Source organism: Acanthisitta chloris, unplaced genomic scaffold, assembly GCF_000695815.1.
Source record: "Acanthisitta chloris isolate BGI_N310 unplaced genomic scaffold, ASM69581v1 scaffold5867, whole genome shotgun sequence".
NCBI classification, from domain to species: Eukaryota; Metazoa; Chordata; class Aves; order Passeriformes; family Acanthisittidae; genus Acanthisitta; species Acanthisitta chloris.
This window is the reverse complement of record NW_008684192.1, coordinates 181214-197461: the sequence shown is the minus strand read 5'-3', so window position 1 is coordinate 197461 and position 16248 is coordinate 181214. Positions and strand designations below refer to the sequence as shown.

The 16248-nt window shown below is 50.4% G+C and overlaps 1 protein-coding gene across 1 annotated transcript in view; it reads right to left on the bottom strand.

The window, feature by feature from the left end:
* Positions 1-3: 3 nt before the first annotated feature.
* The window catches only part of MSI2 (musashi RNA-binding protein 2), a gene marked incomplete at both ends in the record, with an annotated part of 124951 nt that continues 108706 nt past the window's right edge, over positions 4-16248 (bottom strand). Inside the window, one exon of the mRNA XM_009079237.1 lies at positions 4-93. Coding sequence (XP_009077485.1) covers positions 4-93 — 90 coding nt within the window. The remainder of the gene's footprint in view (positions 94-16248) is intronic.

Sequence of the window (16248 nt, the reverse complement as noted above, 5' to 3'; positions counted from 1 at the left end):
TGGCCCCGGGGAAGCCTCCGGGCCGCGCTGGGTTGGAGCCTGCCGGGGAAGCGGGTGCGCCAAAATTCGGTTGAGCACTGTAGCTATTCAAGACTGGTGTGCAGAGAATAAAGCTGGGTATGAGGCCAGACGCCGGGCATGCACCGGAATTACAAAGCCAAACACCAGAATAAACAGCCTAGGCCCAATTCTAACACTTAACCAAGGCCATGCGAGAGGAGAGCGAGTACTGGAGAAGAGTCAGCCCGGACTACTACGAAGCTTAGAGCTCCAAAAATATATATATGGATATATATAAAAAAAAAAATAAAGAACAATCATTCAACACACTACTGCAACCAGAGACTGGAGGTGCTCATTTTCACCAAATTATCACAAAATATAAGAGGTATTTTTCAACATCTGACTTGATGCTCATGCAGTAGTAACAAGTTGTCTAGGTCTGGGCACGCCGAGACAGCATTCACATCCCATGCAAACTACAAAGGAACTAGTTTGAGACTACACATTGTGGTAATATTGATATTAAAATGTTGACAGCAAATAACTTCAATCGCATCTAGGAAAATTTTTTTTTTGGATCCATTCGATACTTTTGGAAAAAACCCGCCCTTTTAGATCAGTCAGCTGTAGAAATAGCTCAGTAGTTGATTTTTTTTTCTTTAAATGGTATGGAATGGAACAGTTTGAATTTTTTTTTCCTTTTAGATATGACCAAGGAGAGTGTTTTATTTAATTTCTTTTTCATTTTGATTTGGAGAGCGAAGACCTACCTTCGTCTCCAAAACCATGCTTGGGACACCAACCAAAATTAAACAAAGAAATAAAGATCAAAAGCAAAAAAGAATTCCAGAGGGTGGATGACAACTCACCTCCTAATGTGGAAGTTAAAGAAATTTTTTTTTTCCTCCCTTCAAATTTTTTTTTTTGAGAAAGAAAAACAATGTAAATAAGAATGATACTAAAGGAGAAATCTCGGCATTAAAGCATGTTAGATGATCAGGCTTCTGGCATTTCTCACGGCTGCTCTTGGATGTAGAATTTATGAGGAAGAAGTTTCAATGCAAAAAGAAAAGCCAGCGGACTGGGAGGAGCTGGATGGAGATGGCTGCGGGAAGCTGGAGCTACACCTGGGTGGTACCTCAAGGTTCCTCAGGAGCACAGAGCCTGTCCCACCCACACCCACTACAGTCTCCCCACGAACGGCCAACGGGAGCCCAACGGGAGCCCAATGGGGCACAACACCACAGCCTGCCCAGTGTCCCCACCAGGCACACAGTCCCATCACCTCCACCTTCCAGGCTATCCCAAGATCTCTTCAGCCTCTTCCTCTTGCTACGACTTCCCACAACGGTCATTAAACTCCAAGATGGGTTCACTGAGTCTGGCAGTGACCCTCACCCGGCGGTCAGAGCTGTGTGGAATGACCACAGGGTTTTCCTGGGCATGGACACCAGCCCAGGAGCAAGCCCCGTGCTCTCACTGCTGTGGTGGGCTCAGCCTGGACCTGGGCAGAGCCACCACCACCTCTCCTGCCCAAGCCCCTTCCCCAGTTCTCAGAAGAAGGAACGAGCAGCTGGTGGCTCTGCAGTGTCAGGAACGTCAGTTTTACAAAATAAATGACTCACTGCAGCTCTGAACTGGTAGCAGGGGAGGGTAAGTAGGACATCTAAGCTAGCAAGTTAAAAGAAATAAGGCATGAGAGAGTAAACAGATTTTGGACTTCACTGGCAAACAAAGAGCCTTTTTTATTATTAAAGATTAAATGTCAAGATAACATTTGGCCTTCTCACTCGTGAAGAAAAATATCCAGCTGAGATGTTCCAAAGCCCTTTATTACTAGAAGGCAGCACTTTTCCCCCTTTTCTTCTTACTGGTTCAATAAAATGGATGCGGATTTTCCTGCCCAGTCACACAGAAAGCCCAGCTGGATTGAGTGCCAGCAGGAGCATGGCAGTGGGACAGCACTGAGGGGTTTGTGAAAACCTCCTGCGAACCCCATGGCACTGCCAGGAGAGCCCATTGCCACCTTCCCTGGGCATGGGGCAGGGACAGACAGACCTCACTGCAGATCCTGAGGGAAAGGGCTGAGTCACTAATCCGTGGCCGAGGAACTGCGCACGGTGACAAGGACATGCTTGGCTGTGCCCTGACACCTTGAGAAGAGCAAACTGAGGAGCCAGAGAGATGCTCTGTCCCCACACATCCCAGCCCAGCCACTCTCGTTTGCATCGCTGCGAGCAGAAATGTGGATTTCATAGCTGCAGGAAGAGCTGGCACCGGGTAACTCAAAGTCCTGACTGCAGGGAGGTGACATAACAAACCAGGGATTTTACAGCTGCTGACCATGGGTTGAGAGCTCCACACTGCCCACAGGGGTGCCCACGGGGAGTGCTGGGGATGCCCTGGCACTGCTCCACATGGGGCCTGAAAAACTCTGCAGAAAGGGTGGAAGCTTTTCCAGAGCCACCACTTCAGACCCAACAACAAAACAGAAAGACCCCACAACTAGCAGGAGGCTCAGCACGACTCAGAAAGCCTATTCTAATGCTTCCCTCAGCCACAGCTAGTTGCCAAATACTTCCCTTCTTCCAAGAGCTCAGGTGAGCTCACCTGGAGCCAGAGGCACCTTTACCATCGCTCAGAAACAACAGCAAAGAGACCTTCAACAACTTCAACATGCAAAGCCTGACACATTCTGGCAAGAAACACCTGGAAACAAGTTTGTTTTACACAAACCTGGAATAATCTGAGACTAAAAAAAAAAGGAAGTCCTGGCAGTTAAAGGATCCATTCCCAACATGCTCTGAAAGGTTAAGGTCCCATTTCCCAACCAATGGCACAGGAACCCAGCCTGCACCAGGCGACTTCACAGCCCCAGGACTGGCTAAGTGCCTCCAGCTCAAAGCCTTCCTCTGTGCATAATCTGCAATCCCAAGTGTCCCCAAGAAGCCCTGTGATAGATCAAGGTCAGGAGAGGTATGGAAAAGATTAGATATGCCTTTAAGTCACAGCCAACTGCCTTTTATCTTCAGCCCCAGTGATCCTCCATCCTCTGGGCTACAGAAGCTTCTTCCTGCACCGATGGAGATCAAGGGCCAGCAGTCAGCAGCTGAGGCAGTGATGGGAACAGGGCAGTATAATGTCTTGCTCGCTTTGCTTTGAATTTGCTGTGGTTTTTCTTACAAAAAAGACTCTGAGTCTGTGAATTTTGATCAGCAGGTGAACGTTTGCCTGCAGGCCAGAGGGACAGGCTTTGGGGAGCCTCGGGCTCACTCTGCCTGGTGTCTTGGTGGTTTGGGAAGCATGGAAAAGCAGTGAGGGAAAGGGAGAAGGGGCACAGGATGTTATAAAAAACATGGGTTCATAAAGCAGCCTCAGAACAGGTTTCTTTTAATGTGATGCTGCTGGTGGAGCTGGGAGCTCTGTGCAGGGCTGGCACAGCTGGACCTCTTCAAGGAGTGAGGCTGGTTTATTCCCGACTCATCCTGGCATCCTTCAGCAGAGCCATCTTTATCCCCATTTAACATGCTCCTCAACATTCAGCCAACAAGGCACCGTGTCAAGGAGCCAAGAGCTGGAGCCCAGAGCAGCCTGGCAGCCCGGGCTGAGGCTCAGGGCTGGGCACAGGGCTCACTGCAGAGCACGTACCCAGCGCCCGCTCCTGCAAACTGCCGTGCTAACACAGACCCCGCGCGCACCTTAATCCGTGTTCAACAGGAAAGGTCACTGTTGAAAGATAAACTCCCTCTCGATGAACTCTTGAGAAATTTCTAAGTCAGGATTCGAGCTGACATTTGCCTTCCGAGCACCGCGTTACACTAACGAGGACCCGAACGCCGCGGGGACGGAGAGGGCAGAGCACAGCAAGCTGGACGTGGAGTCCCACCCAGGGAAACTCAGCCATGAATGATGAACGGAAAGAGGGAGGGGAAAGGAGAAGAAACATGAGGATTTTGACATCACTGTCCTACAAGGGGAACTCACACGCTACCAGGCTGACAGTCAGGCCCTTAGGGACTGGTAATTGAGACCTGATGACACAGAAACACTCTCAGGCACCACTGAAATCAGTTGTACTTCACAAGAAACAAACCAGGGGAAATACCATCAGAGAAGTAAGGCACAGACTGCACAGGAATCACTGTCCCCTGCACACAGCCCATGTGAAGCCTTTGGTGACTTTTCCCTCTCCTACAGCACCAAACCCCAAAGACTTAGACACCATTGTGGGGGCTCATAATAAATAGGAGCATTTCAAGAGCTTAAAAAACCCCAGAAAGGTGAAGAAAAGTGCAGGATGTGGTCGGAGAAATGCCTGCCCTGCCAAGGTGCACAGGCAAGGAAACTCTCGTGTCTGAAAAACCACCATGATTTACTGGATCTTCTCAGAGGAGGATACATAGAATGAGATAGAGCACCCTGGCATCACAGGAGAAACACATTCTGCACTTGAGAAAGCAGCTGGCATGGCTGGAGGCAGAACCCAGCCAGAGAGGGCACCTCCTGATGGAGGTGCTCCCTACAAAGCAGATCCCATTATCTAATGCCACATGGGGAACACAGGGACAAAAGAAAAGAGTGAAATGCCCTGCTGGAAACACCAGGCTCTATGATCAGGCTAATGGTCCATTTGTTCACGTGGACAGGCAGGGGCTGGCACAGCCCTGACATGAGGGCTGGGAGAGCAGTGAGTGCTCTCCCTCAGAAGGGTCTGCCCTCCCTCTGTCCTCCTCCACTCCTCGAGCAGCTCCTTCTCATCAGACATCACCTTTTCATCTCATGCCAAGCATATTCTACACACCAGGCTCTATGATCAGGCTAATGGTCCATTTGTTCACGTGGACAGGCAGGGGCTGGCACAGCCCTGACATGAGGGCTGGGAGAGCAGTGAGTGCTCTCCCTCAGAAGGGTCTGCCCTCCCTCTGTCCTCCTCCACTCCTCGAGCAGCTCCTTCTCATCAGACATCACCTTTTCATCTCATGCCAAGCATATTCTACACCGTAGTCATCTCTCTGCTCTCCTCCAAGACCCTCCTCTCTCCTGCCTTGTCCTGCTGGCCCTGGGGTGCATTCCTGTACAAAGAGGCTTCTTCACAACTTGTTGATCCAGCGCTCTAATTTCTGGATGACTCTCTCATCTACCATAAACAGCCACACACAATTTGGCAGGCATTGCTACCATCAATGTTTATGATAATAACTAAACGTGCTTGAAAGCAGCAGGAAATTTTCAATATAACTATCATTAAGACAAAATGCTTTAAATCAAAGCCATTACCCACCACCAAGACTCAAAGCTCACAAGATTAGGCTGTTTTTCTATCTTTATGAAAAATTCATAGAACATGCTGCAAACATCATCTTCCAGCCCGAAGGAGTAAGTGATATAATAGCACTGAATGGTGCTGGCAGGGGTGGGAGTGCCTGTGTGGCACTGCTCACAGGCTGGTGGCATTTGATTTCAAAGCCACATTGGAGTGGATGGTGTTCCTGCCATATCAGACTGGTTGGGCTAGATGGTCTTTAAGGTCCCTTCCAACCCTATCCACTCTAGGATTCTACAGTTCTAAGAAACTGAGCCACTTGGGTCCATTTACTGCTGGATTTTAAGAGACGATTGTTACAGGAGGAATATCACCTGTTCCCAAACATTCCAGCCTGCTGTGCTGCCTCTGCAACAAGCCAAGCACAACCACCAGAGAGGACATTACAGCAAAACCACGGCAAGTGGCACGGGGGGGGATCCCATGTGTCCTGCAGCCTGAGCACTAATGGCCACACTGTCACATGCATGACTAACAGACCAGCACTCACAGCACGATGCTGATACTTTAAATAACCAGCAGAACTTCAGCACTGCATGCAAATCTTCCATCATTAGTGCTTAGAGCCTTATAAATATAATTAGCAGCACTGCACCCATGTTACAGATCGCTTGGCCAAAGCTAATTCTTTGTGCAGTCAGGGTTGAAGTAAATGGGAGCTTGTACCTTGCTTTTCAGAGCTGCTAACAACCAGGATGTGATTTACCCAGGACTGGATGTACAAATTAATGCCAGTCTGAAATAAGACGTCGGTGCTCCTGGCTCTCGGTGGCCTATTCAGGCTGCAGCAGTGCACTGGCACAGCACTGAGAATTAAATGCTCACATTCAGGCTCTCTTTTTTTCCATACCAATCACCTCATACAGCTCAAAGCCCTTCATCTGTGGTCACGTCGAGCCACTGGAAGCATTGCTTACTTGTGTCTGAGCTTTTACACTGAGCACTGGTCTCTGTGAGGCAGCACATGGCACACCTCGAACGCAGATCAATGCTCCAACTCACAAACGTCTCAGAAATAACGAGCTGGAAACACAGATATTCTGGAGAATAACAAGGTACAAACAGCTCCCAACTTGCTGCAGGAGAAGGTGGAAGACAAACCAGAAAAACAAATAACCCCAGTGGCACGGTGAGAGGTGTCATGTAGTACATCTCTCATGGGGACCTGCATCCCTCTGCTCTTCCCAGGCAGACTTAGAAAGCAAACCCCTCTCTGCCAGAACCCTGTGGCAGACACAGCTCCTCTGCACGCACAAAGAGCTACAGATATTTCACTTATGACAGTCAGCTCAGTTCTGACTCTGGAAAATCAAACACTGAGCCTTCCCCGTCGCCCTCCGTTCTGGGGAGCAGCCAGGCTGCCCCCAGTTATCCTCCTGCAGCTACAATGGCCCTGCAGAGAGAAAGGAAAATAAAACAACTGCTGGGCCCATCAGCAAAATAAGCAGCAAAGAGGCCGAGAGACACTGAGATCTGCCCTAACAAGGTGCTATTTGTAGGTTATTTTCCAGCTGCAGTCACACTTTGAAAGGTTGTTCTGCCGCTGCAGCCCCTTCAGAAATGGCTTCACACATCGACGTATCGCAGGGTAACGGCAGCAAGCAGTGGGTGGTGAACAGGCTCCTGCTCAGCAATTACTGCTGGAAGTGAGTGGGAACTGGGAGGGAGGGCTGAGTGCTGCCCACCCGTCCCTGAGCTGGGCACCGGGGGCTGAGAACGGCACGTGGGGTCTTGTGGGAACTGCTCCTGCCCGACCTCAGCGCCTTCCTTGGGCACTGGTGATGAGCTGGGCAGGGGCACAGACACCCAAACCAACTGCTGAACTACCTGAGACGAGCAGAGAGCAATAGCTGAGCAGCTTCCACCTGGTGCAGGTGTTTTACAAACCACCACCCCTCTCTGTGAGCACCTCCCGCTACACAGAGAGGCTAACGCGCCAGGGCATCGGCCACGCGTGGCAGCTGCTGCTGTGCACCAGTGTGCAGAAGAAAACACACAAAATTCCACATAAGCCCAGGTTTTCTAACTCCTGCAGGACAAATAACTGCACTTTGCAACTGAGCTGTAATTTTTTGCCAGCGGTCAATATTTATCGCCTAACCCCGTTTTCCGTTCCGCGTCGTCGTCGCGCCAAGCGCGACACGGAGGCCACACAGAGCTGCGCTCGCAGGAGCTGCAATCAGGGAGCCAGCTCTTGTCACAGCCTCACAAAAGGATTTCCTCTCGAGCGGCTCATCTTTAATCATTATAAAAGCACAGAAGTTTAATCCATTTTTGATGTAAGCGCTAATAGCTTTGTGTCCTTGAAGTTCAAAGTGGTCTTCGTGCATGTCGCTAATTAGCTGAGCAAGCAGCCATTCAGCTTCCTCTCATGTTTCTAATTAGATCCTTAACAACAAACAAATGTCGACCTTACAAAGGCTCTGCTACGATTCCCTCCATTAGTTAAACAGTTTGGGAGGGACGTGGCGCCGCAGCCCCAGCAGATCTGGGCTGGGTACTCACCCACCAGACAGGCTCTGCCCCCCTGACTACACCCCAGGGATGCAGGAGGGGGTGAGCACCCCCAGCCCTCCAGCTCCCAGCTCTGTGCTGCTCTGCTGTCCCTCCTGCCGGCGTGGGATGCTCACTGGTTGCACTGGGACACGCAAATAAACCTGAGGAGCACATCAACACTGCCCTGTAAACTCATCTTCCTACCTGCTTTCTCTGCCAATTTAAACTGGTTTTACAGTTAATTTAAAATCTGGTGTGCTTAATGTTTACACACTTCATGAATCACAGAGTGCCAGAATAGTCACCTAGTTCCACTCCCTGCCATGGGCAGGGACACCTCCCACCAGCCCAGGTGTCTCCAAGTCCCATCCAACCAGGCCTGGAACACTCCCAGGGATGGAGCAGCCACAGCTGAGGCTGTGCCAGTGCCTCACCACCCGTGTAGGAAAGAATTTATTCCTAATATCCAGTTTAAATCTACTCTCCTTACTTCACATCAAACTCTTGGGACTGTTTCCTTCCGCTCGTTTTGGTTGCTCACACGCCACACCGGAGTCCCTTCAGCAGCACCACACTCACCCTGCTACGCTTGGATTTTTGGGCAAGTTCCTCTCTCCAGCCTGGCATTTCTCCAGGGGACGAAGGAGGAGCTGTGTGCACAGGGCAGCACTGCGGCCGCGTTCCTCGGCAGGCTCCGACCAGCGCTGGACCCGCTGTCTGTGCCTGCATGCTGAGCTCTCACACTGATTACCACCCACCCAACTGGCAAACAAGGGCCAGAGCTCAGCTGCTGGGCTAACACAAACCCTCTCCAACCTCTATCCCACTGGAAAGGAAGAAGAACTGAGCCAGGCGACGCTGGCGCCGTCACCTCGCGCGGAAGCTGCTGTTACTTTTACCATGGGCAACCACATCTGCATTAATTGTTTACCACAGCCCGGACAGGTCTTTTATTAATATTAATGAGTAACAGGGAACAAAAGGCTCCTTTATTTTTAGCCTACTCTAATTGCGTAGTAATTACTCATCTACAAAACAAATGAGCCGAACTCCATTGCCATAGCAACAGCAACTCTGGCCTCCCACTGTACCACATTAACTGGCTATCACTCCTGTAATTTGAAATTGAAGCCTTTTCTACAATAACAGACAATACGGGAGGAAAATTAAAGCAAACCTGGGGCTTTGTTTGGCTGCATCTTTCAAGTGAGGTAGCAGGAAGGCACTGGCTGGGAGCACTGCTGAGGTCCCCGTGGGCTGGGAGATGCTCAGGAGCACGGGGGGTTATCCAGGTGATGGAAGAGGAATTCAGCCTGCAAACCCCTAGTCCTGCTGTGCAACCATCCCCTCCTGGGGGAGAGTCTGCACTGGGTGCCAGCATGGAGAGGGTGCTGGGCACCCTGAGCAGAGCTGCTTGGGTGCCAAGGAGGAGTGAGGGATCCTCCACAGCATGTGTGGCAGGTAACAACACCCCGAAAGGAAAACTTGAGCTCACCGAAGAGGAAACACTGCTATCAGGAAATATCCATAAAAAGCCACAGCTGTGTGACTTTACTATTTTTAAACAGCTCAGGTTTATATACCTGAAAACCCATTTTGCATTCTTTGGCAACTCCTAAGCCACTGCACTCCTCGAGCTCACACGGAGCCAGATGCATCCTAACATCTGCTGCGAGGAGAAACTCCTCTGCTCCTTCCGCAGTTTCCCATGGCAGAAAGGAGAGAGGGAGAAAAAAAAATCAATGTAATTATGTATTTACTTTTAGAGCATTTGAGGAGAGAATCAGCATGAAAATACTGACTGTACAACGTGCACTGCCTCCCAGTTAGCTCCACTAATGGGGAACAGCCTGTGACTGCTGCTGGAGAGGCAAAGTTACCCTCAGCTCTGGCAGGATTTTACCTGATTAGTGATTCAAATGCACAGGACATGCTCCTGCGCTCGAGGATCTCATTGCACTGCAGAGCTCATGCTGAAACTTCAAACTCCACAACGGCTCAACTGCATCTTGTGAGGAACAAAGCCTAATGACCACGGCCAAGAGCTCTGTGCCTCCACTTCCTCTGGGAGAAGGGCAGAAAGCACAGATAACTGGCTGTGGCAGGGGCCTGGAGGGTGGGAGTGAGCCAGTCCTGCACTAGCAGTCAGCCCACACACGGCACAAAGCAATAGCCACATCGTCTACATTTTCCATGTGCCAAGAGCAGCCAGGACAGCAGGACCACAGAATCACAGGATGGTTTGAGTTGGAAGGGACCTTAAAGAGCATCTTGTTCCAAACTCTTGCCACAGGCAGGAGCACCTTCCACCCGCCCAGGTTGCTCCAAGCCCTGTCCACCCTGGCCTGGAACACCTCCAGGGATGCAGCAGCCACAGCTGCTCTGGGCAACCTGTGCCTCAACACCCTCACAGGGAAGAGTTCCTTCCTAAATGAAGCAGCTCTGGATGAGCTCTCTGAGAAGCCTCTTCCCATGGAAAATAATTCTTCCGATGGAAAAGACTATTACAAGTTACCCACTAAATTCGCTACAGATTAACTTCCCCTGTACTTAAGGTTGCACTTCAGAGGTGCTCACTAATTGCACTGGAGATGATTTATCAAGTGCACAAGATTTTCTATTACGAAATTATTGATTAAAGCTGATGTATTTTAACCTCAATAGACTTCAGCCAGGTGCCCTGTCAAACACTCACCGCTGGGGCCAAGGCCGAGCAGCAGCAGCAGCAAATTGGTTTAGATCTGCTGTATTTTCTCCTCAGCACTGCAGGAAGCTCAGCTCCTCATGGATCAAAAGAGATCCAAAAGTGGCATCCTGCAGTAAAACAAGACACAGGGCTCCTGCCTGGAGCCTGCTCCCTGCAAAGGACCTGTGGGATTCTGACCCTGGACAAGCACAGAACTTCTGAACTGCACCAGAAACAACTTCCCTTTCACTGCTTTTCAGTAAACTTGGGGCAGCAGTCAGGAAAGTAATAATGGTCATGCTTCCAGTATTGCCAGTAACAAGCCCAAAAACACCCACAGGAGTGTGGAGTGGCCTCTCCAGAGTGTCTCAGCACCCAGGGCTGCTCTGTGCAGAGCTTGGCTGCCAGAAGCTGGATCACGACCTTGTCCCTGTGCCCACCCCTCCCCGAAGCCCCCGTGGCTGCCTCTGAGAGCCTGTGCCAGGGAGAGAAGCCAAGGCTAAAATCCGATGCAGTCATTAATTTCCCGATGCATCATCCGCCAGGCTCTGTCACATAATTACTGGCGGTTCCGGCGGAGTGAGAAATTCCAGCCCTTGCTGCTCCCAAGTGATCCACTTGTTAGGTTCTGGCTTTTGAGATTACACAGCTCAGATTAAACCTGATGTACTTTTATAGAGCAGAACAAAAAAGAGAGAGCACTTCCAGCAGAGCCACCATGCCACAAGGACATCCTCCCAACAGGCTTTATAAATCCCAAACTGGTTCACCACTGGATCTTTGAAATGCTCCTCCTGACATCTCCGTGAGCCACCGGTGGCTCCTCTCCCCCCACACACAGACCAACCACTGTGCCCCTTTTTATGGCCATAATTTGCTAAACTATTGGTGCCTCATGGCAACATTAAATTTTAGAGCACCTTCCTTAAGTGTCAGACAAGGCTTCCTCAATCCCATGCAATTTGTCGCTCTGCTGACTTTTAGACACACTCCTCACTTCATCATGTGCTGGGCACATTAAACAGTGGGTCCCCCCATTTCCCTGGAAGATTGAGATCCAGAGGGGACATTATCCCTGCCTGAACACGAGTGCTCAGCTCCCTGGCAGCACCAGGGGCAGCCCAGAGCGCCGTGCACCGTGTCAGCCTCATCCCAACGCGCGTCTGCTTGAGCTACCTGACGGTCCAGTAGAGGCAAGGAGGGATACAAATCCTCAGCCACACCTGGAAAGCTCACTCTGGATATTTGACTCCCTGTGAAAGCACTTGCTGTGGTAGGTGCATCAAGGACTGCATGGCTGTGCCCAGGGGAGCAGGAGATGCTCCCACCCAGCACACCTGGTTCTGGGGACAGCCAGGGGTGCAGGGAGGAGGGACAGGGTGACCACACCACAGAGGAGCTTCTCTGCTCCCATCAGGATGTTTCCTGACAAGCAACAAACTAACCAAACCAGCCTGAACCTAATTCAGGCCCTCAGCTGCCATCTGTCAGATCTGCAGACTGCAGCTCTGCCTCTGAACCTGCAAAGCTGAGCGCAGAAACGCGGGCGGGAGAAGCGAAGCCACTGCTGGCTCATGGCAGAGAGGATGAACTCGCCTCGAACTCCTCATGCTGATATTTATGAAATGTTAAATCTTCATTCGAAAACGTTCCCTTAAGCTGGGTGACATGGCAATGAGTACGACCCATCACTACTCGGAGTCTCTGTTGCATAATAAGATTAAGGGTTTATGACCTGCAGACAATGGCTCGTGGCTCAGGCCGGGCCGTGGGGAGCTGCCTCACACACACAGAGCTATCTGGAGTCCCCGATGGAGTGATTTGCGTGCGGCACATCTGGTCTACGACCGCCAACGAATGAGTCTATGGGCTAACATGGACGAGTAACAGGCTGATGGAGAAACCATGATTGTAAAATGATTCAAAAAATATCTTGAGCTCTTTTGGATACAAAACAAAAATAAGAGAATAGAGTCAGTGGTTTAATTCTAGGGGGGGGTTAATTTGAGAAAAAAAAAAAAGGCAATTTAACTATCAGCATAACAGCATGTGCGGGTTCTTGTACGGAGGGTGTAGGTCGCCTACAGCGGCTTCAATTTGAACACCCGGATAATGGGATTTACCAAACAGGGCACTATGGATCCAAGCAGCTCTCTGCTGTGTTATCCCTGCGCTTTCAATCAGACCAAGGCTCTGCTTTTATCTGCCACGCTCGTTCGCGTTGACGGTGCCTATAATATCAACTCGACAATGCATGTTCTACAACTACATCTACTGCTACCAGTACGACTACTACAGTGCATGCATTTAGTTCAGTCCCACAGATACATACACTCTAAGAACAGGCAAGGGGAGATGTGAAATGTTTTACGGGACGACAGGTGTTTTGTTTTTTAAGTAAGGGAAATTAATAAAAACATCAAAAGAAAGAAAGTGTACAAAAAAATAGAGACATTTCTCAAGAGTTGATATGAGTCGTTTCTTGAACCGTTTCGTCCGAACAAGCAAAAAACATGCAACCAGCTGCTACTAACAAGAAGCTGGACACTGAGAGAGGATTAATAGGTGTGGACAAACCTTCCCGCTGAGAGCGCTCAGAAGAGTGTTTGAGAGGAGGTGTGCACGTCCGAGTGTAAGAGAGGCCGGAAAGTTTGCCTCAGAGACACCCTCTCTCACAGCAGCCCCAACCAAGCAAGAGAGAAAACAACAAAACATAACTGCTCACACTCACCATCAAGGTCAGTAGCTCATGTTACGAGATTTGTTATAGCTGGCAAGTATAAAGTCCAGTAAGGGGTTGTAGGGCGCAGGGCTCAAAGGCAGCACTGGCAAGCTCAAAGGGACTGGGGCCCAAAATCCAGATGTGCCAGGGGTTGGGGAGGGGGAGCAGCAAAGCATGCCCAGGGGAGCTGGTGCTGCTCACCTGGGACAGGGCTGGATCACAGATGGCCTTACAGCTTTTATCTCCAGTCCTCAGGGAGGAATAGTTGGTGGCAACAGGTTGGGAACTGGAAAAATTCTCAGACTTGTCAATGGAGCAAAGAGGAAGGAACAAAAACCCTCTCCTACCAAATTTTCCTCGCCTTGCTCTCCTGCCAGATGAACCCCTCCCATGTCAAATGTGAGAGGAAAATGTGCCCCCCCATGACTGTATCGTAAAAAAAGCATTTACACGACAAAAATGTTTCACATGTGAAATATGTCAGGTGGATTCAAAAGAAACGTGACATTGATAGTGAAGTTGTCTAGGAGGAGTTTGCAGCATTCAGACTTTTTAAGTTTGCTCGTTTTCGGTGGCTCAGGTCCCAATTCATTAACAAAAACACAAGAATGGGTGAGGTTGTCAGAATCAGTGGAGGGATTGGGCAGCACAGTCCCAACGTGGGGGTGACCAGATCTCTGCCTGCCCAAGGGACCTTGGCTACGGCCTTGTCACTGGGGCTGTGATTTCTGAGGAGCAGCACTGCCACTCTCACCCTGCCAGCACGAGCAGCTACGCGGGACACGAATTTATGGGAGGTTCTGAGCACGAGGAGAGGGACACGTCTCTTTCTGCTGGATGCAGGACAATGCAGTGACAGATAAAAGAGCTGGAGCTGGTGGCACGTGCTGCTCCAGAAAAGGAAGGGGCAAGGGCAGGGAAGACCAGACAGCACAGAACCAGGGCCAGGTGCCGTCCCATGCAGACCCAGTGGGCTCCTTTCGCTGGCTTAGCACACATAAAGGTGTCCCAAGAGGAGGAACATCAACCCAGGGAGAAACCAAAGTGGTGAGTGCCCAGGGGCTTGGAGTGAAAGGGCTGCAGCTTCCTTGGGGACCAAGACGCTCGCCTGAAGGTGGATGCTCTCTGTGGGTGCTCAGCCTGGAGGGCACTCAAGTCTCTGCGCTGGCAGCGATGCCAGGAAGGGGGGGAAGAGGCAGCAGGATGGGAGTGGAGTGCAGAGAAGGTCAATTTTGGGTGAGCTGGTGGGGCTGGAGTGCTGCTGAAGGGGCAGCAGTGATGGGGACACTGATGACATGGATTGTCATCAATGCTTTTCTCCAGGACTGTTTGCTCTGTGATGGAGGCCCTGGGAGAGCCCTCGCCAGGGCGGTGGGATGTGCCTGTCCAGGTGTTTCCCAGCTCTTTCCTGGCAGAAAGGGGCCAGTCAGGGCCAGCTGTGCCATGCTCTGTGAAGGAGGGCTGTGTAATTTGTGAAGGGAAAAAGAAAACCCCAACCTAAAAGGAAAGAAGGAAAAAAAACCCCAACCATTTTTCTTGTAATGAATCGGGCCCGTACACTGCAGCGCAAGATCGATCGGACTCCACTGCTCCTGGATACAATTCACTACCATTGCTGATGGGGTGGAGAACCCAGGATGTCCCTTCCGAAACCGGCCTGGGATGGAGATGACTCTAGGGAGAACCTCCCGTGCCCAGGGCACACTGTGGTGCAGACGTGAGACAAACCCACGTTCCTCCCAGAGACCTCGGGGCTGGGGGGACAGGGGCTCTTTGGATTCAGTTTTGGGGTTTTGCCAGTTTTGTGCATGCAGGCAATTTTGAGGCTTGAAAAGACATTTCCAAACACCATACTGCTCTTTAAACTTGCCAGAAAGGGTGTTGTTAATTTAGGGTTAGATTTAGTTTCGTATTGCAAGTTCAAATAAAAAAAAAAAAAAACCAAAACCAAAATAACCGAAAAAACAAAACAGAAAACCCAACAAAAGAGAAACCAAAAAACACTCAAAATTAAAGACAAATGATTTTCAAGCACAGAATTGATCAATGCTCAGTTCAGTTGTAATGGGCACCAAAAGCACTCCGATTAAAAAAAAAAATCATAATCATCAGGGAAGCAACGTTAATCCAGCCAAACCCTCTGTGCCTTGCTAAGGGGCAACTCACCAGGTCTGTTTGCACGTAAAACAAAACCTGAAGGGCAAAACATGAGGAAGAGGCAGAAACAATGAGGTCTGTTTTCCTGGAAGCATATGCAAAAGCAATCTCATTTTTTGTTTTGTTTTTTTTTTTTCTCTTTGGGCTTGTTTTTCCCCCTCTGTGGCGGGGCAGTAGGAGAAGCCAGGAGCTGGGGGATCCCCACAACCAGGCTGGCAAGTCACCCCTTAGGCGCTCTCTACATGCCACGAGATGGAACTGGTACAGAGAGTCCTTTGTAGCCTGCAAGCAGTGCCAGTTTGCATGGAACGGAGTTCTCCTGGTGTCTTTCTTTGGCCTCCATGGCATCAGGCTCACACCTGAGACACACATGGGACTGCGCCCTCCTCCTAACCCTCACACAGTCAGGGCTTTTTGGGCAGAGCCTCAGTAACCCACGGGCACTGCCCGAAAAGCCTCTGAGAGCCCAGTCCAGCTCAGCCAGGAGCGAGCGGAAGGCGCTCCTGGCTGAGCTGCGGCCCCGAGGAAGCGACGGGCAGAGGACGTGGGGCTGGCAGCAGCTCCACCCAGCAGCACCTCCACCCCGGTCTGCCTCGGGAGCCCTCAGCTCACTGATGGCTGCTCTGAACTCCTGTCACCTGAGCAAAGCACTAATCCACATGTTTAGCAAAATTTAAACCTAAGGCAATCACGGTAATTGGCAACGATTTATTTATTTCCCTTAAGGGGAAAAGAAGTCGAGGTTTTTCAGAAGGACAGAAGAAAAGCTTTGGGATTGCCCACGGAAGCAGAGGGTTGGAGCAGGCAGGGGCAGTGAGCTGCCAGCTGTGTGCCACGCTGATGGCACCAGGGACACCCTTC